This window comes from Bombina bombina, chromosome 2, assembly GCF_027579735.1.
Source record: "Bombina bombina isolate aBomBom1 chromosome 2, aBomBom1.pri, whole genome shotgun sequence".
NCBI classification, from domain to species: domain Eukaryota; kingdom Metazoa; phylum Chordata; class Amphibia; order Anura; family Bombinatoridae; genus Bombina; species Bombina bombina.
Genome location: NC_069500.1, coordinates 58,578,297 through 58,599,607, shown reverse-complemented (window position 1 = coordinate 58,599,607; position 21,311 = coordinate 58,578,297). Strand labels below are relative to the sequence as shown.

General features: G+C 37.4%; 1 protein-coding gene across 1 annotated transcript in view; it reads left to right on the top strand.

Moving 5' to 3' along the window:
• Window positions 1-21,311, top strand: part of EPG5 (ectopic P-granules 5 autophagy tethering factor) — a 404,912-nt gene that overhangs the window by 214,775 nt on the left and 168,826 nt on the right. Inside the window, 3 exon segments of the mRNA XM_053701063.1 lie at window positions 141-285; window positions 2,161-2,332; window positions 3,216-3,378. Of these exon segments, the coding sequence (XP_053557038.1) occupies window positions 141-285; window positions 2,161-2,332; window positions 3,216-3,378 (480 nt within the window).

Sequence of the window (21,311 nt, the reverse complement as noted above, 5' to 3'; positions counted from 1 at the left end):
ACTTATTAATAATTTAAAAAAAAGTATTGTTAAAGGATCAGCGCACTGTAATATTTACTCCCATTTAATGTGCTCCCAATGACCATGTGTATTGACTAAAAGTATAATTTATTAAATTTAAATGTTTTGATAACTTTTAGAGTTTGTGGATGGAATTTGTCAACATGGAACGCATAATTTACGAAATTCAGGAATCCGTAAATACTTGGACCAAAATCAAATTAGAAATGGATACAAGTCTGCATGCTCCAATAGCAGTAGTGGATCCCTCCAAATCTGTTTCAGGTATTTATCATCATTTACTTGCAAACTGTAGCCAAATTTGGTAGCTCTGGGTATGAGTAGGATGTACACAATGACACTGATTTATGGTAACAAACAAAATACAGACACATAAAAAAGGCTAATAAAATACAAGCGATGGAGGACCCTGCACTGAAGAGCTTACAGTCTATAGATTACAGGGTGAAGAGATTATTGTATGCTCCAATAGAGCATATAGTTGGTATGTTTATGTTTGACATTCATATATAAATCTATATGTTATATGGTCTGCTTGATGGCAGGTGCTATGCAGATTCCAGTGGCCTTCAATTTTCAGGCTAGTGCCTATGTTTCTACTCAGAGCATAGAGGTGAAGTATTGGTAAATGGGGTTAAAAAAACATAGGTAGGAATAGATAGTACATGTAATTAATCACTATTTTTAGCTATGTGGTCAGCGTCTTTCTCCTCCATTTGTCTCTAATCTGGAACCATCAACCAGTTCATAAATAAAACTAGCTGTGCTGTATCGAATCCCTTATATCATTATGTATGTACAGTATGTATGTATTTATGTGTTTGTATATATGTCTGTGTGTGTATATGTATATATATACCTACCTTGCAAAACAGCTGTAAATGTGTTTCATCTTAGAAATGACCCTCACTTCCCCTTAAACATATGAATAATATTTATTTTAGAAATAAGTTGAACTGAATATATAAACACAATGTAATAACAGCAGCTTTTTCTTCATATTCATAAATATCACTTGAAATTAGTGCGTGAGCATTTTAAAGGAAAAGTAAAGTCAAAATTAAACTTCATGATTCAGAACATGTAATTTTAAACGACTTTCAAATGTTCTTCTATTATCTATTTTTTTCATTCTCTTGGTGTCCTTTGTTGAAAAGCATACCTCGGTAGGCTGAGGAGCAGCAATGCACTACTGGGAGCTAGCTGCTGATTGGTGACTGCACATATATGCCTCTCGTCTGGCTTACCTGATGTGCTCAGCTACCTAATACACAAATGTTCAAGGAGCACCGTGCTTGGAGGAAAAATCAAGTTTATTCAATTATAAACGCAAAAAGCGGGGTATTACTAACCCCAAGGGTAAAACTGGTTTTCAAAGCAAATAATAACACAGGCCGACATGTACTCCTAGCCTCCAGTAGTTCATTGCTGCTCCTTCAACAAAGGATACAAAGAGAATGAAGATAATTTGACAATAGACGTACATTGATAAGTTTTTATAACATTTTATTCTCTGTCTGAATCATGAAAGAAAAAAAAATGAGTTTCAGGGGCCTTTAAAGACAGATGAAAGACTTGTGGCTGTGCACATAATATATGTGACTGGGAACTTCCTGAAAAAGTAATACCTGACCCCCTGCCCTGTCTCTCTTCTCCTGTACTAGATGTCATTAATATTCTGTTACGCAGAGCTATGCTCCACAATGCACTTTTGGACAATGTTTAAAGGGACATTAAACACTAAATAGATGCTAGATAGAATGCTGCATTAGAAGAAAAGATTAGTCTGAGGATAAGATGTAGATTAATTTTTTACAGTTTCATTATTCGTTTAAATATTGACAAAATAAGTGTAAAGTTGTATTGTCTACAAAACTATGGGAGCTGCCATGTTGTAACTTAGGTTACCTTCTCTGCTGTGGCCAATTAGGGACAGTTATAAAGCCAGCTATTTGCATAATCTGATTACGACATGCAATAATCTCCCTACCCCTCAAGCTGTAGATTGTAATCTCTGTATTACTTTTATATGTTGCATTATGTGCCCCACTTGTGCTGTGGAATTCAGCTGTGTACATAAAATCAATCGATGTGGGCAGATACGTAATGGTTTTTAACACAGTTTATTTTCTTTGGCAGCAAAGGAGAGGATCCTGATGAACCTGAGGAAGCACAGTTTTCCTTGCCCTGGTATTACCCTGCAGCTTATGAAACCACCAGTGCCTGTGATTCCCTCCTCTTGTTACATTAGCCCCCAGGAAGCCATGAAACTTGTTCATAAAGACCTAACTATCCTACAGCAGCATGCAAAGTAAGTGCTTTTTACCTGGATCACAATATTGTGCCAGATACGTCTTTTAGGCATTTATGTCACAACTATATTAACTTCTAATGTTAAGAAGCAACACTTGCACACTCAGCTTGCAGTGTAAAAGAGTCTAATTTCAGTAATCAGAGTATGCAATTTTAAAGTACTTTTTAGTCTACTTCTGTTTTCAAATTTGCTTTGTTTTATTAGCATCCTTTGGTGAAAATCATACCTAAGTATGCTCAGGAGCCGCAGTCCACTATTGTGAGCTAGCTGGATATTAGGAATGTGCATTCGGATCCTTTGTGAGGATCCAAATGTGCTATTTCACAGCCACTCATTCTATTCAGATATTCTCATAGCCGGATTGATTCTAGTGAAAGATCCACACACTAAGGCCTGGATTTGCACAGATCACTAAAATCAATTCAGCTGTGAAAAGATCCGAACGGAACGAGCAGCCGCCTGCTTTCTGAATTCATATCCATACTAAAGGATCCAAATGCACATCTCTACCGGATATTGACTTGTGGCTACACACATATGCCTTTTGCCATTGGCTCACCAGATGTGTTCATCCTTAAAATTCAGGCCAGGTTGTAAAAAAGCCAAACCAGTGTTCTGGTACTGAAGTGGTGTCTGCTTCAAGACTGACAGCTTGGTTACTTTCTTAAAGTATATGTTTTACAACATTTTATGTGCTGTTAATTGAACTATAAAAAGAAAATGTAACCTTTTATTTTATACATTAATAGTGGGGGGAAATAATTTCTATTTATAACTCAATGCCACATATCTTAAATACACTTTCTTGCCAATAGTAAGGAGCTGTCACTTTTTTCTCTCATTGCCTGTGGATATTTAATACCATCTTTTTGTGTTTCAGATCCGCGTGTATGCGGGAGTCTCAGCAAGTAGCAGTTGACGGCGAGATGCTTGATACGATTCCAAAATTATACATCAACAGGGAAGAACAAATTGAAATGAAAATGGAATGCCGGGGGAATTTAAATAAATCATGCTCAGGGCCTGCTGTGGTTACAGTCAAGGTTAGAAGTGAATGCTAAATCTCTGCATTTGTGGCCCTGTGTTCCATACATATTAAGTGCTAGTGAGCGACTTAAGAAAGGAGCCCGGAGAGAGAGGTTTCAGTGGGTCGGGGGAAGGGCTGAGTGGCACAGCAGGTTTCTTTGGGGACCTGGTTGGGTTGTTCTCAGGAATGATTATTCCTGGGTGTAGTTTAGATGGCCCTATGCAACATAAAGAGAGGCAAAGGACAGATCTCCCTAAATAGTACTATCCTGCAAAATGTGTTGGTTGGGAGACTGGCTTGTCTGGCCATTAGAGTATTGAGATTGTTTATTCTAAATTCTTACAACAAAATGTTCACATCAACCATGAAATCAAAACGTAGATCAAAACTATAAAGCTAGTTTTAGAGGAAATTAAAGGTACATGAAACACAATTTTTTTCCTTTCATGATTCAGGTAGAGAATACAATTTTAAACAACATTCCAACTTGCTTCTATTATCTAATTTGCTTCATTCTTTAGATATTCTTTGTTGAAGAACTAGCAATGCACATGAGTGAGCCAATCACAGAAGGCATCTGTGCAGCCACCAATCAGCAGCCACTGAGCCTATTTACATATGCTTTTCAACAAAGGATGTCAAGAGAATGAAGCAAATTAGATAAAAGAAGTAAATTGGAAAGTTAAAATTGCATGCTTTCTAAATCATGTCCCTTTAATTTACACAAGCGATAGAAATCTTGGGAGCTAGAGTTAAAACTGTAGATACATTCAATTAATTTTTGATTCAGTTATACTTGATTAGAATCTGCACATTGAACAAACAATATATTTCTTTCATGTAATTGGCAAGAGTCCATGAGCTAGTGACGTATGGGATATACAATCGTACCAGGAGGGGCAAAGTTTCCCAAACCTCAAAATGCCTATAAATACACCCCTCACCACACCCATAATTCAGTTCTTATAAAATTTGCCTCCTATGGAGGTGGTGAAGTAAGTTTGTGCTTAGATTCTTCGTTGATATGCGCTTCTCAGCATTTTTGAAGCCCGATTCCTCTGAGTACAGCGAATGTCAGAGGGTTGTGAAGCGAGTATCACCTATTGAATGCAATGGTTTTCCTCACGGGAGATCTATTTCATAGGTTCTCTGTTATCGGTCGTAGAGATTCATCTCCTACCTCCCTTATTCATATCGACGATATACTCTCATATTCCATTACCTCTACTGATAACATTTTAAGTGCTGGTTTAGCTACCTGCTATATGTGGATCGGTGTCTTTTGGTAAGTATGTTTTCATTACTTAAGACACTCTCAGCTATGGTTTGGCACTTTATGTATTATTATAAAGTTCTAAATATATGTATTGTACTTATATTTACCATGAGTCCGGTTTTTGTATATTTTCTTTTGCAGACTGTCAGTTTCATATTTGGGAAAAGCATATTTAGGAAAATATTTTTTCTTACCTGGGGTATAATTTTTTTTTTTTCTATTGACTGTTTTCTTATTAAATTTTGCGGGCAAAATTAGTCTTGCGAGGGCGCAAGTTTGAGTCTTTTTTTGGTGCGAAAATATTTTTGGCTCAAAGTTACGTCCGATGACGCAAATTCGTCATTTCCGGCGTCTTAGTTGACGCAGAGTTTCTTGCTCAAGGTTGCGTCGTCAGTGATGCGAGTGTGTCATTTCCAGTTTCAGTTACGTTGTGCGCCAAATAATTTAATTATTTAAAACCCATTCCTATGTGCCTCTTGCCTTTTTCTATGTTAGAGGGCTTTTCTGTTTGCATTTTTTCCCATTCCTGAAACTGCCATATAAGGAAATTGATAATTTTGCTTTATATGTAGTTTTTTCTCTTACATTTGCAAGATGTCTCAATTTGATCCTGTCTCAGAAACCACTGTTTGAACCCTGTTGCATGATAACAGTTAACTACCAAAGCTAAGTGCATTTGTTGTAAATTTGTGGAGATTATATCTCCAGCTGTGGTATGTAATAGTTGTCATGATAAGCTTTTACATGCAGAGAATGTGTCCATCAGGAATAGTACTATGCCTGTTGTTTCTTCAACATCTAATGTACAAGATAGCCCTGTGAATTTAAAAGATTTTATTGCTGATGCGATTCAGAAGGCTTTGTCTGCCATCCCGCCTTCTAATAACTGTAAAAGGTCTTTTAAAACTTCTCATAAAATTGATGAAATTTCAAATGACCAACAACATACTGAATTATCCTCTTCTGACGAGGATCTATCTGATTTAGAAGATCCTTCTTCAGATATTGACACTGACAAATCTACTTATTTATTTAAAATGAAGTATATTAGTTCCTTTTTAAAAGAAGTGTTAATTACATTGGATATTGAGGAAACTAGTCCTCTTGATATTAAAACTAGTAAACGTTTAAATTCTGTTTATAAACCCCCTGTGGTTACTCCAGAGGTTATTCCAGTTCCTGATGCTATTTCTGATATGATTTCTAAGGAATGGAATAGGCCTGGTACTTCTTTTATTCCTTCTTCAAGGTTTAAAAAATCGTATCCTTTGTCAGTAGTTACATTAGCGTTTTTTGAAAAGATCCCCAAAGTTGATGGGACTATTTCTACTCTTGCTAAACGTACTTCTATTCCTATGGAAGATAGTACTTCTTTTAAGACGAGTTAGATAGGAAACTTGAATCTTATCTAAGGAAAGCTTATTTATATTCTGGTCATCTCCTCAGACCTGCCATTTCTATGGCTGATGTTGCAGTTGCATCAACTTTTTGGTTGGAAAGTTTAGTGCAACAGGAAACTAATCCTGATTTGTCTAGCATTGTTTGCTTGCTTCAACAGGCTAATCATTTTATTTGTGATGCCATTTTTGATATCATCAAAATTGATGATGTTAAATCTATGTCTTTAGTTATTTTAGCTAGAAGAGCTTTGTGGCTTAAATATTGGAATGCTGACATGGTATCTAAGTCCAGATTACTATCTCTTTCTTTCCAAGGTAATAAGTTATTTGGTTCAGTTAAAATTGATTATTTCAACTGTCACTGGGGGAAGGGAGGTTTTTTTGCCTTAGGATAAAAAAATCTAAGGGTAAATTTAAAGCTTCTAACCACTTTTGTTCCTTTCGACAAAATAAGGAACAGAAACCTAATCCTTCCCCCAAAGAATCTGGTTCCAATTGGAAACCTTCTTCAAGTTGGAATAAATCCAAACCATTTAAGAAATTAAAGCCAGCCCCCAAGTCTGCATGAAGGTGCGGCCCTCATTCCAGCTCAGCTGGTAGGGGCAGATTGATATTCTTCCAAAACATTTGGGCAGATTCTGTCCAAAATCATTGGATTCAGAGTATTGTCTCTCAAGGGTACCAAATAGGATTCAGAGTAAGACCTCCTTTGAGAAGGTATTTTCTCTCACGCATCCCAGTAAATCCATTAAAGGCTCAAGCTTTTCTGAAATGTGTTTCAGACTTGGAGCTTTCAGGGGTAATCATACCAGTTCCATTTCAGGAACAGGCTCTGGGGTTTTATTCAAATCTATTCATTGTCCCAAAGAAAGAAAATTCTTCTAGGCCAGTTCTGGATCTGAAAATGTTGAATCGTTATGTAAGAGTGCAAATTTTCAAATTGGTGACTATAAGGACAATTCTGCCTTTTGTTCTGCAAGGGCATTATATTTCCACAATAGACTTACAGGATGCTTATCTTCATATTCCGATTCATCCAGACCATTATCAGTTTCTGAGATTCTCTTTTCTAAACAAGCATTACCAATTTGTTGCTCTTCCGTTTGGCCTAGCGACAGCTCCAAGAATCTTTTCGAAGGTTCTCGGTGCCCTACTCTCTGTAATCAGAGAACAGGGTATTGCAGTATTTCCTTATTTGGGTGATATCTTGGTACTAGCTCAGTCTTTACATTCTGCAGAATCTCACACCAATCAACTAGTGTTGTTTCTTCAGAGACATGGTTGGAGGATCAATTTACCAAAAAGTTCTTTGATTCCTCAGACAAGGGTCACCTTTTTAGGTTTACAGATAGATTCCATGTCCATGTTTCTGTCTCTAACAGAAAAGAGACGTTTAAAATTGGTTTCAGCTTGTCGGAACCTTCAGTCTGTCATTCCCTTCAGTGGCTATGTGCATGGAAGTTTTAGGTCTCATGACTGCAGCATCGGCTGCGATCCCCTTTGCTCGTTTTCATATGAGACCTCTCCAGCTTTGTATGCTGAACCAATGGGGCAGGGATTATACAAAGATATTACAATTAATATCCTTAAATCCCAAGGTTCGACTCTCTCTAACTTAGTGGTTAGATCACCATCGTATAATTCAAGAGTCCTCTTTTGTTCGTCCAACCTGGACTGTGATCACAACAGATGCAAGTCTTTCAGGTTGGGGAGCTGTCTGGGGATCTCTGACAGCACAAGGGGATTGGAAACCTCAAGAGGCGAGGTTACCAATCAATATTTTAGAACTCTGTGCTATCTTCAAGGCTCTTCAGGTGTGGCCTCTGTTGAAGAGAGAACCGTTCATTTGTTTTCAGACAGACAATATCACAACTGTGGCATATGTCAATCATCAGGGGGGGACTCGCAGTCCCCAAGCTATGAAAGAAGTATCTTGGATACTTGCTTGGGCGGAATCCAGTTCCTGTCTAATATCTGCGGTTCATATCCCAGGTATAGACAATTTGGAAGCGGATTATCTCAGCCGTCAGACTTTACCTCCGGGGGAGTAGTCGCTCCATCCAGATGTGTTTTCTCAGATTGTTCAGATGTGGGGTCTTCCAGAAATAGATCTGATGGCTTCCCATCTAAACAAGAAACTTCCCAGGTACTTGTCCAGGTCCAGGGATCCTCAGGCGGAAGCAGTGGATTCGTTAGCAGTTCCTTGGTGTTACCAACCTGCTTATATCTTCCCGCCTCTAGTTCTTCTTCTAAAAGTGATTTCCAAAATCATCAGGAAACAATTGTTTGTGTTGCTGGTAGCTCATGCATGGCCTCACAGGTTTTGGTATGCGGATCTTGTTCGGATGTCCAGCTGCCATCCTTGGCCACTTCCATTAAGGCTAGACCTTCTGTCTCAATGTCCTTTTTTCCATCAGGATCTCAAATCATTAAATTTGAAGGTATGGAAATTGAACGCCTAGTGCTTAGTCATAGAGGTTTCTCTGACTCGGTGATTAATACTATGTTACAGGCTCATAAATTTGTTTCTAGGAAGATTTATTATCGAGTTTGGAAGACTTATATTTCATGGTGTTCTTCTCATAAATTCTCCTGGCATTCGGTTAGAATTCCTAGAATTTGACAGTTTCTTCAGAATGGTTTGGATAAGGGTTTGTCTGCAAGTTCCTTAAAGAGACAAATCTCTGCTCTTTCTGTTTTATTTCACAGAAAGATTGCTAAGCTTCCTGATATTCACTGTTTTGTACAGGCTTTGGTCCGTATCAAGCCAGTCATTAAATCAATCTCTCCTCCTTGGAATCTTAATTTGGTTTTGAAGGCCATACAGTTTCCTCCTTTTGAGCCTATGCATTCTTTGAACATTTAAGGGACACTGTACCCAATTTTTTTCTTTTGTAATTCAGAGAGAGCATGCAATTTTAAACAACTTACTAATTTACTCCTATTATCAATTTTTCTTCGTTCTCTTGCTATCATTATTTGAAAAAGAAGGCATCTAAGCTTTTTTTGGTTTCAGTACTCTAAACAGCACTTTTTTTTATTGGTGGATTGATTTATCCACCAATCAGCAAGGACAACCAAGGTTGTTCACCAAAAATGGGCCGGCATCTAAACTTACATTCTTGCATTTCAAATAAAGATACCAAGAGAATGAAGACAATTTGATAATAGGAGTAAATTAGAAAGTTGCTTAAAATGTCATGCTCAATCTGAATCACGAAAGAAAAATTTTGGGTACAGTGTCCCTTTAAACTACTTTCTTGGAAAGTGTTGTTCCTTTTGGCCATATCTCCTGCTAGAAGAGTTTCTGAATTATCTGCTCTTCCTTATGAATCTCCTTTTCTGATTTTCCATCAGGATAAGGCAGTTTTGCGGACTTCATTTAAATTCTTACCTAAAGTTGTGAATTCTTACATTATTAATAGAGAAATTGTTGTTCCTTCTTTGTGTCCTAATTCTAAGAATTCTTTGGAGAAATCCTTACATTCTTTGGATGTGGTAAAAGCTTTGAAATATTATGTTGAAGCAACTAAAAATTTCAGGAAGACTTCTAGTCTATGTGTTAACTATATTTCTTTCATGTAATTAGCAAGAGTCCATGAGCTAGTGACGTATGGGATATACATTCCTACCAGGAGGGGCAAAGTTTCCCAAACCTCAAAATGCCTATAAATACACCCCTCACCACACCCACAAATCAGTTTCACAAACTTTGCCTCCTGTGGAGGTGGTGAAGTAAGTTTGTGCTAGATTCTTCGTTGATATGCGCTCCGCAGCAGGTTGGAGCCCGGTTTTCCTCTCAGCGTGCAGTGAATGTCAGAGGGATGTGAAGAGAGTATTGCCTATTTGAATTCAATGATCTCCTTCTACGGGATCTATTTCATAGGTTCTCTGTTCTCGGTTATCGTTATTACCTCCCTTTTCAGATCGACGATATACTCTTATATATACCATTACCTCTACTGATTCTCGTTTCAGTACTGGTTTGGCTTTCTACTACATGTAGATGAGTGTCCTGGGGTAAGTAAGTCTTATTTTCTGTGACACTCTAAGCTATGGTTGGGCACTTTTTTATAAAGTTCTAAATATATGTGTTTAAACATTTATTTGCCTTGATTCAGGATGTTCAACGTTCCTTATTTCAGACAGTCAGTTTCATATTTGGGATAATGCATATGAATAAATCATTTTTTTCTTACCTTAAAATTTGACTTTTTTCCTGTGGGCTGTTAGGCTCGCGGGGGCTAAAAATGCTTCATTTTATTGCGTCATTCTTGGCGCGGACTTTCTTGGCGCAAAATTTTTTTGGCATTTCCGCCGTCATACGTGTCGCCGGAAGTTGCGTCATTTTTTTGACGTTTTTGCGCAAAAAAATGTCGGCGTTACCGGATGTGGCGCCATTTTTGGCGCCAGAAGCATTTAGGCGCCAAATAATGTGGGCGGCTTTTTTTGGCGCTAAAAAATTCGAGCGTCATTGTTGTCTCCTCAATATTTAAGTCTCATTATTTATTGCTTCTGGTTGCTAGAAGCTTGTTCATTATCATTTTTTTCCCATTCCTGAAACTGTCATTTAAGGAATTTGATCAATTTTGCTTTATATGTTGTTTTTTTTTTTTTTTTCCTATTACATATTGCAAGATGTCTCAGATTGTCCCTGAATCAGAAGCCACTTCTGGAAAAACGCTTAACTGAGTTTCAGTTCTACCAAAGCTAAGTTCATTTATTTTAAATGTTATAAATGTTTATCTTTAGCTATGGTTTGTAATAAGGTATTATGATATACTTTTACATGCAGAATCCATTAGTGTTTATGCTTTATATATTTCCATTCTTACATTTTATGTACAAGAAATATTTAGAAGATTTATAAGAAATATTTTCTGATTCTATTTTAAAGGCTTTGTCTGACTTCGTGCCTTCTAATAAAATTTTTAGGTCTTTTTCACTTCTTTTTTAATTATTGAAGTTTCAAATGACCAACAACATACTGATTTATCCTTCTCGGATGATGTTTTTTCTCTTTCAGAAATTTTCTTCATCAGATATTGACACTAACAAATCTACTTTTTTATTATTTTTCTATTATTAAAGTACATTTGTTCTTTGTTGAAAAGGTGTTGATTATTTTGGATATTAAGGTAACTAGTTCTTTAAGACTAGCTAACACTATTTCTGCCTATTTATTTCTTCTGTGTTTTCAGAGGTTTTTCTTTCCAATTCCCCATTCTAGGGAATGGAATAGGCTGAGAATTTTCTTTTATTCCTTTTTCAAAGGTTTTAAACTATATTCTTTGCCAGCAGTTAAATTCAATTGGAGGGTTCTCCAATTTATTGGGGCTATCTCTACTTCTACTAATTATGCTATTGTTTCTATAGCAAAATAGTATTTATTTTCCTTTAGATAGTTGTATCTTATTTATGGAAAATTATTTAGTTTCAGGTACTTTTTTTGGTCCTGTGATTTATTTGGATATTGCAATTGCTTCATTTTTTCTGTTTACTTTAAGATCAAGTATCAGATTATGATTTATTTTAGCATTGTTAAAAGACAACATTTACTAGACTAGGTGCTGTTGCATTTGTCTTGTTGTTTTGCATTTATTGATTATGCAAGTCCTCTGTATTAACTGGTCCTTTAAACTGAACTATCATGCTAATAAATTCATTTGTGTCTTCATTTTATTGAATATTTTCGCAAATGAGAGTTAATCTATGTCTTTAGCTATTTTAGCTAGAAGAATTTTGTTCTAAGATAATCAATTATTTGTTTTATAATTGGATTAAATTCTTAACTGTTACTCTGGGCTTCAATATTGATTTCTAGGACTAAAACTTTAAGCTTATACTAGTTTAGTTGTTCTTATTAAGGACCGAATTCCTGAGTTCTTTCCCAAGTAACATGTTTGTATTGGGGTTCGAAATCAGCTCCCTAATATTGCGATGTACGTGCCGTATTCCAGCTTGGCTGGTAGGAGGCAGGTTAAGACTTCTTTGAAATTTATTTGGTTCTATTTTGTCCAAATTTCTTTGATTTTATTCCAGTAAGGCTAACACTTTCTTTAAGTGTGTTTCTGTCCTATATATTTTGGGTACTGTTGAAGCATGGCTGGGCACCCATGGGGTTCAAGCGCTGCTCAGACCTGGAATCTTCTGGGGTATTTCTTCCAGGAACCGGGTTTTATTCAAACTATTTTGCCTTTTTATGGTCATTGATAGCATTATTTGTTTTCATTAGATACAATAAATGCATATTTTCATTTTTCTGTTTTCATTCAGATTATTTTCTGAGGATGCGGAATCTCATATGATTCACTTGCTCTTCAGGACATAGTTAGAGGATCTTTTTTTCGTAAGCTCTTGATTACTGACACAAGGGTCACCTTTTTTAGGTTTCCAGAAAGTTTGTGTCACTGTCTTTGTCTCTATCAGACAAGGGATAATTGTATTGGGTTCCGTCTGTCGGTACCTTTAGTCTCTATTATTTCCTTCAGTTGCTATATATGCATAGAAGTTTTAGGTCTTATGGCCACGGCATTGGATTCAATTGCCTTTGCTCATTTTCACTAGAAAGAACCTTTCCAGTCTTTTATGAGTGTTGTTTCTTCTAGAATATGGTTGGAGGATCAATTTACCAAAAAGTTTGTTGATTCCTCAGACAAGGGTAACCTTTTTAGGTTTCCTGATAGATTCAGTGTCCTTGACTCTGTCTCCGCAGCAGTTTGGAGCCCGGTTTTCCCCTCAGCGTGCAGTGAATGTCAGAGGGATGTGAAGAGAGTATTGCCTATTTGAATTCAATGATCTCCTTCTACGGGGTCTATTTCATAGGTTCTCTGTTCTCTGTTATCGTTATTACCTCCCTTTTCAGATTGACGATATACTCTTATATATACCATTACCTCTACTGATTCTCGTTTCAGTTCTGGTTTGGCTTTCTACTACATGTAGATGAGTGTCCTGGGGTAAGTAAGTCTTATTTTCTGTGACACTCTAAGCTATGGTTGGGCACTTTTTTTATAAAGTTCTAAATATATGTGTTTAAACATTTATTTGCCTTGATTCAGGATGTTCAACGTTCCTTATTTCAGACAGTCAGTTTCATATTTGGGATAATGCATATGAATAAATCATTTTTTTCTTACCTTAAAATTTGACTTTTTTCCTGTGAGCTGTTAGGCTCGCGGGGGCTGAAAATGCTTCATTTTATTGAGTCATTCTTGGCGCAGACTTTCTTGGCGCAAATTTTTTTTGGCATTTCCGCCGTCATACGTGTCGCCGGAAGTTGCGTCATTTTTTTGACGTTTTTGCGCCAAAAAATGTCGGCGTTACCGGATGTGGCGCCATTTTTGGCGCCAGAAGCATTTAGGCGCCAAATAATGTGGGCGGCTTTTTTTGGCGCTAAAAAATTCGAGCGTCATTGTTGTCTCCACAATATTTAAGTCTCATTATTTATTGCTTCTGGTTGCTAGAAGCTTGTTCATTATCATTTTTTTTCCCATTCCTGAAACTGTCATTTAAGGAATTTGATCAATTTTGCTTTATATGTTGTTGTTTTTTTTTTGTTTTTTTTTTTCTACATATTGCAAGATGTCTCAGATTGTCCCTGAATCAGAAGCCACTTCTGGAAAAACGCTTAACTGAGTTTCAGTTCTACCAAAGCTAAGTTCATTTATTTTAAATGTTATAAATGTTTATCTTTAGCTATGGTTTGTAATAAGGTATTATGATATACTTTTACATGCAGAATCCATTAGTGTTTATGCTTTATATATTTCCATTCTTACATTTTATGTACAAGAAATATTTAGAAGATTTATAAGAAATATTTTCTGATTCTATTTTAAAGGCTTTGTCTGACTTCGTGCCTTCTAATAAAATTTTTAGGTCTTTTTCACTTCTTTTTTAATTATTGAAGTTTCATATGACCAACAACATACTGATTTATCCTTCTCGGATGATGTTTTTTCTCTTTCAGAAATTTTCTTCATCAGATATTGACACTAACAAATCTACTTTTTTATTATTTTTCTATTATTAAAGTACATTTGTTCTTTGTTGAAAAGGTGTTGATTATTTTGGATATTAAGGTAACTAGTTCTTTAAGACTAGCTAACACTATTTCTGCCTATTTATTTCTTCTGTGTTTTCAGAGGTTTTTCTTTCCAATTCCCCATTCTAGGGAATGGAATAGGCTGAGAATTTTCTTTTATTCCTTTTTCAAAGGTTTTAAACTATATTCTTTGCCAGTAGTTAAATTCAATTTGGAGGGTTCTCCAATTTATTGGGGCTATCTCTACTTCTACTAATTATGCTATTGTTTCTATAGCAAAATAGTATTTATTTTCCTTTAGATAGTTGTATCTTATTTATGGAAAATTATTTAGTTTCAGGTACTTTTTTTGGTCCTGTGATTTATTTGGATATTGCAATTGCTTCATTTTTTCTGTTTACTTTAAGATCAAGTATCAGATTATGATTTATTTTAGCATTGTTAAAAGACAACATTTACTAGACTAGGTGCTGTTGCATTTATCTTGTTGTTTTGCATTTATTGATTATGCAAGTCCTCTGTATTAACTGGTCCTTTAAACTGGACTATCATGCTAATAAATTCATTTGTGTCTTCATTTTATTGAATATTTTCGCAAATGAGAGTTAATCTATGTCTTTAGCTATTTTAGCTAGAAGAATTTTGTTCTATGATAATCAATTATTTGTTTTATAATTGGATTAAATTCTTAACTGTTACTCTGGGCTTCAATAGTGAGTTCTAAGACTAAAACTTTAAGCTTATACTAGTTTAGTTGTTCTTATTAAGGAACAAATTCCTGAGTTCTTTCCCAAGTAACATGTTTGTATTGGGGTTCAAAATCAGCTCCCTAATATTGCAATGTACGTGCCGTATTCCAGCTTGGCTGGTAAGGAGGCAGGTTAAGACTTCTTTGAAATTTATTTGGTTCTATTTTGTCCAAATTTCTTTGATTTTATTCCAGTAAGGCTAACACTTTCTTTAAGTGTGTTTCTGTCCTATATATTTTGGGTACTGTTGAAGCATGGCTGGGCACCCATGGGGTTCAAGCGCTGCTCAGACCTGGAATCTTCTGGGGTATTTCTTCCAGGAACCGGGTTTTATTCAAACTATTTTGCCTTTTTATGGTCATTGATAGCATTATTTGTTTTCATTAGATACAATAAATGCATATTTTCATTTTTCTGTTTTCATTCAGATTATTTTCTGAGGATGCGGAATCTCATATGATTCACTTGCTCTTCAGGACATAGTTAGAGGATCTTTTTTTCGTAAGCTCTTGATTCCTCACACAAGGGTCACCTTTTTTAGGTTTCCAGAAAGTTTGTGTCACTGTCTTTGTCTCTATCAGGCAAGGGATAATTCTATTGGGTTCCGTCTGTCGGTACCTTTAGTCTCTATTATTTCCTTCAGTTGCTATATATGCATAGAAGTTTTAGGTCTTATGGCCACGGCATTGGATTCAATTGCCGTTGCTCATTTTCACTAGAAAGAACCTTTCCAGTCTTTTATGAGTGTTGTTTCTTCTAGAATATGGTTGGAGGATCAATTTACCAAAAAGTTTGTTGATTCCTCAGACAAGGGTAACCTTTTTAGGTTTCCTGATAGATTCAGTGTCCTTGACTCTGTCTCTGACGGACAAGAGACGTCTGAAATTGGTTTCAGCTTGTCAAAACCTTCAGTCTCAATCTTTCCCTTCGGTGGCCTTATGCATGGAAATTCTAGGTCTTATGACTGCTGCATTGGACGCGGTTCCCTTTGCTCGTTTTCACATGCGACCTCTTCAGCTCTGTATGCTGAACCAGTGGTGCAGGGATTATACAAAGATATCTCAATTAATATATTTAAAACCGATTGTTCGACACTTTCTGACATGGTGGACAGACCACCATCGTTTAATTCAGGGGGCTTCTTTTGTTCTTCCAACCTGGACTGAGATTTCAACAGATGCAAGTCTGACAGGTTGGGGAGCTGTTTGGGGGTCTCTGACAGCACAAGGGGTTTGGGAATCTCAGGAGGTGAGATTACCAATCAATATTTTGGAACTCCGTGCAATTTTCAGAGCTCTTCAGTCATGGCCTCTTCTAAAGAGAGAGTCGTTCATTTGTTTTCAGACGGACAATGTCACAACTGTGGCATATGTCAATCATCAAGGTGGGACTCACAGTCCTCTGGCTATGAAAGAAGTATCTCGAATTCTGGTTTGGGCGGAATCCAGCTCCTGTCTAATTTCTGCGGTTCATATCCCAGGTATAGACAATTGGGAAGCGGATTATCTCAGTCACCAAACGTTACATCCGGGCGAATGGTCTCTTCACCCAGAGGTATTTCTTCAGATTGTTCAAATGTGGGGACTTCCAGAAATAGATCTGATGGCTTCTCATCTAAACAAGAAGCTTCCCAGGTATCTGTCCAGATCCAGGGGTTCTCAGGCGGAGGCAGTGGATGCATTGTCACTTCCTTGGAAGTATCATCCTGCCTATATCTTTCCACCTCTAGTTCTTCTTCCAAGAGTAATTTCCAAGATTCTAAGGGGTGCTCGTCTGTTCTGCTGGTGGTTCCAGCATGGCCTCACAGGTTTTGGTATGCGGATCTTGTCCGGATGGCCACTTGCCAACCATGGACTCTTCCGTTAAGACCAGACCTTCTATCACAAGGTCCTTTTTTCCATCAGGATGTCAAATCCTTAAATTTGAAGGTATAGAGATTGAACGCTTGATTCTCAGTCATAGAGGTTTCTCTGACTCTCTGATTAGTACTATGTTACAAGCTCGTAAATCTGTATCTAGGAAGATATATTATCGAGTCTGGAAGGTTTACATTTCTTGGTGTTTTTCTCATAATTTTTCTTGGCATTCTTTTAGAATTCCTAGAATTTTACAGTTTCTTCAGGATGGTTTGGATAAAGGTTTGTCTGCAAGTTCCTTGAAGGACAAATCTCTGCTCTTTCTGTTCTTTTTCACAGAAAGATTACTAGTCTTCCTGTTATTCATTGTTTTGTACAAGCTTTGGTTCGTATAAAGCCTGTTATTAAGTCAATTTCTCCTCCTTGGAGTTTGAATTTTGTTCTGGGGGCTCTTCAAGCTCCTCCGTTTGAACCTATGCATTCGCTGGACATTAAATTACTTTCTTGGAAAGTTTTGTTTCTTTTGGCCATCTCTTCTGCTAGAAGAGTTTCTGATTTATCTGCTCTTTCTTGTGAGTCTCCTTTTCTGATTTTTCATCAGGATAAGGCGGTGTTGCGAACTTCTTTTCAATTTTTTCCTAAGGTTGTGAATTCTAACAACATTAGTAGAGAAATTGTGGTTCCTTCATTATGTCCTAATCCTAAGAATCCTAAGGAAAGATCGTTGCATTCTTTGGATGTAGTTAGAGCTTTGGAATATTATGTTGAAGCTACTAAAATTTTCCGAAAGACTTCTAGTCTATTTTTTTATCTTTTCCGGTTCTAGGAAAGGTCAGAAGGCCTCTGCCATTTCTTTGGCGTCTTGGTTAAAGTCTTTGATTCATCATGCTTATGTCGAGTCGGGTAAAACTCCGCCTCAAAGGATTACAGCTCATTCTACCAGGTCAGTTTCTACTTCCTGGGCATTTAGGAATGAAGCTTCGGTTGATCAGATTTGCAAAGCAGCAACTTGGTCTTCTTTGCATATTTTTTCTAAATTCTACCATTTTTATGTGTTTTCTTCTTCTGAAGCAGTTTTTGGTAGAAAAGTACTTCAGGCAGCGGTTTCAGTATGATTCTTCTGCTTATAATTTCAGTTTTTTTCATTATAAGATTTAAACTTTATTTTGGGTGTGGATTATTTTCAGCGGAATTGGCTGTCTTTATTTTATCCCTCCCTCTCTAGTGACTCTTGCGTGGAAGATCCACATCTTGGGTATTCATTATACCATACGTCACTAGCTCATGGACTCTTGCTAATTACATGAAAGAAAACATAATTTATGTAAGAACTTACCTGATAAATTAATTTCTTTCATATTAGCAAGAGTCCATGAGGCCCACCCTTTTTTGTGGTGGTTATGATTTTTTTTGTATAAAGCACAATTATTCCAATTCCTTATTTTTTATGCTTTCGCACTTTTGTCTTATCATCCCACTTCTTGGCTATGCGTTAAACTGATTTGTGGGTGTGGTGAGGGGTGTATTTATAGGCATTTTGAGGTTTGGGAAACTTTGCCCCTCCTGGTAGGAATGTATATCCCATACGTCACTAGCTCATGGACTCTTGCTAATATGAAAGAAATGAATTTATCAGGTAAGTTCTTACATAAATTATGTTTTTCTGGTATTAGGAATGGTCAGAAGGCTTCTGCCATTTCCTTGGCATCTTGGTTAAAGCTTTTGATTCATCAGGCTTATTTGGAGTCGGGTCAGGCCCCGCCTCAGAGAATTACAGCTCATTCTACTAGATCAGTCTCCACGTTGTGGGCTTTTAAGACTGAAGCTTCAGTTGATCAGATTTGCAAAGCAGCAACTTGGTCTTCTTTGCATAGATTTACTAAATTCTATCGTTTTGATGTTATTTGCTTCTTCGGAAGCAGTTTTTGATAGAAAAGTTCTTCAAGCAGCTGTTTCAGTTTGATTTCTCTGCCTATGTTTTAAGTTTTTTTCTTTCATTTATGAGAAAAACTTATTTTTTTGGTTGTGGATTTAATTTTCTCAGAGGAAAATGGCTGTTATTATTTTATCCCTCCCTCTGTAATGACTATTGTGTGGAGTTCCACATCTTGGGTATTTCTATCCCATACGTCACTAGCTCATGGACTCTTGCCAATTACATGAAAGAAAACATAATTTATGTAAGAACTTAACTGATAAATTAATTTTCTCTTGGTGTATCCAGTCCACGGATTCATACTTGTGGGATATTCTCCTTCCCTACAGGAAGTGGCAAGGAGAGCACACAGCAGAGCTGTCCATATAGCTCCCCCTCTAGCTCCACCCCCCAGTCATTCTCTTTGCCGGCTCTAAGCACTAGGGTCTCTCTTGGGAGGGTAAAGTGAATGTAGTGTTAGAATTGTAGTTTTTATTATCTTCAATCAAAAGTTTGTTATCTTAAATGGTACCGGTTTGTACTATTTACTCTCTAGCAGAAAAGTGATGAAGATTTCTGCTGAGAGGAAAATGATTTTAGCATGTTGTAACTAAAATCCACTGCTGTTCCCACACAGGACTGAGGAGTACCAGAAAACTTCAGTTGGGGGGAACAGTTTGCAGGGTGAACTGCAATAAGGTATGTTCAGTCATTTATTTCTAGACAAGACTGAGATAATGCTAGAAGAGACTGACAATATCCCCATGAGGGGAGGGTAAGCTATGTTCAGAGACTTAGTAAGGAATTGAATGCTTACATAACAGGGCTAATTATGCTGGTTGACACTAATTCAGGGCAATCAATTGTTTTTTTTAGGAAAATCTCGTTTGTAAGACACTTTGAAAGTCCTTTTGGGTTCTTTCTGGGGTTATTACCCACATGGCTATTTTTTATTCACTTTGGAGTGATTTCTTAGGCCTCACAGCTCCAGAGTAGAGTGGGAGGGGCCTAATTTCGCACCTCAGATGCGCAGTTAGAATTGCATAGAAGTTCATGCTGCTTCACATGGAGGGTCCTGCTGCTGTTTGAGGGCCTAAAGGAAGCTATATTCCCCCAAATCTGGTCCCTAAGGGCAGGTAGGGCCACAGCAGTGGTGCTGTAGTAATTTTAACCAGGTGTTGGCTTTAGGCTGCTCCGGTTTGGGCATTAAGGAGTTAATCGTTTTGCTACTAGTGGTGCAATCTTACTAAGGCTTTAGGTACATACTGTGAAAATTTCAAAAGGATTACTGCATTTTTCACTGTTTTGCAAAATTGTGTGCCTTTTTTATCTCTTAAAGGCACAGTAACGTTTTTTCAAATTGTGTTTTTTATTTGATTAAAGTGATTTCCAAGCCTGTTTGTGTATACTACTAGTCTGTTAAACATGTCTGACACCAAGGAAAATCCTTGTTCAATGTGTTTAAAAGCCATGGTGGAACCCCCTCTCAGAATGTGTCCCACTTGTACTGATATGTCTATACACTTTAAAGATCATATTGTTGCACTTAAGAATGTGGCCCAAGATGATTCTCAGACTGAAGGTAACGAGGGTAGCCCGTCTGCCTCTCCCCAAGTGTCACAACCAGTTACGCCCGCTCAAGCGACGCCTAGTACCTCTAGTGCGTCTAACCCTTTTACATTACAAGACTTAGCGGCAGTCATGGATAATTCTCTTGCAGCTTTCTTATCTAAACTGCCCGTGTTACCTGCAAAGCGTGATAGCTCCGTTTTAAGAACAGATTATGAGCATTCTGACGCTTTGGTAGCTGTATCCGATATACCCTCACAACGTTCTGAAGTAGGAGCGAGGAATTTGATGTCTGCGGGAGAAGTCTCTGATTCAGGAAGGGTTCCTCCTCAGACAGATTCAGATACATTGGCTTTTAAATTTAAACTAGAACACCTCCGCGTTTTGCTCAGGGAGTGGGGTGGTCCCATAGAAATGGTCCCTAAGAGGATTGTGGATATCGTTACTAGGGAGTGGGATAGACTAGGTGTCCCCCTCCTGTTTTTAAGAAAATGTTCCCCATATCTTACCCCATGCGGGACTCGTGGCAGACGGTCCCTAAGGTGGAGGGGGCTGTTTCTTCACTTGCTAAACGCACAACCATACCAATTGAAGACAGTTGTGCTTTTAAAGACCCTATGGATAAAAAATTAAAGGGTTTACTTAAGAAAATTTTTGTCCAACAAGGTTTTCTTCTCCAACGTATTGCCTGCATTATTCCTGTAACTAATGCAGCTGCTTTCTGGTTTGAGGCGCTGGAAGACTCGCTCCAGACGGAGACCTCATATGAGGAAATTATGGATAGAATTAAGGCTCTAAAGCTAGCTAATTCTTTTATCACTGACGCCGCTTTCCAAATAGCTAAGTTAGCAGCAAAAAATTCAGGTTTCGCCATTTTGGCGCGCAGGGCGCTATGGCTAAAGTCCTGGTCGGCCGATGTGTCGTCTAAATCCAAGCTTTTGAACATCCCTTTCAAAGGAAAGACCCTCTTCGGGCCTGAATTGAAAGAGATTATTTCAGAAATCACCGGGGGAAAAGGCCATGCTCTCCCTCAGGACAAGTCCTTTAAGACAAAGAACAAAGCTAATTTTCGTTCCTTTCGTAATTTCAGGAGCGGCCCCGCTTCATCCTCTCTGGCTGCAAAGCAAAGCTTCACAG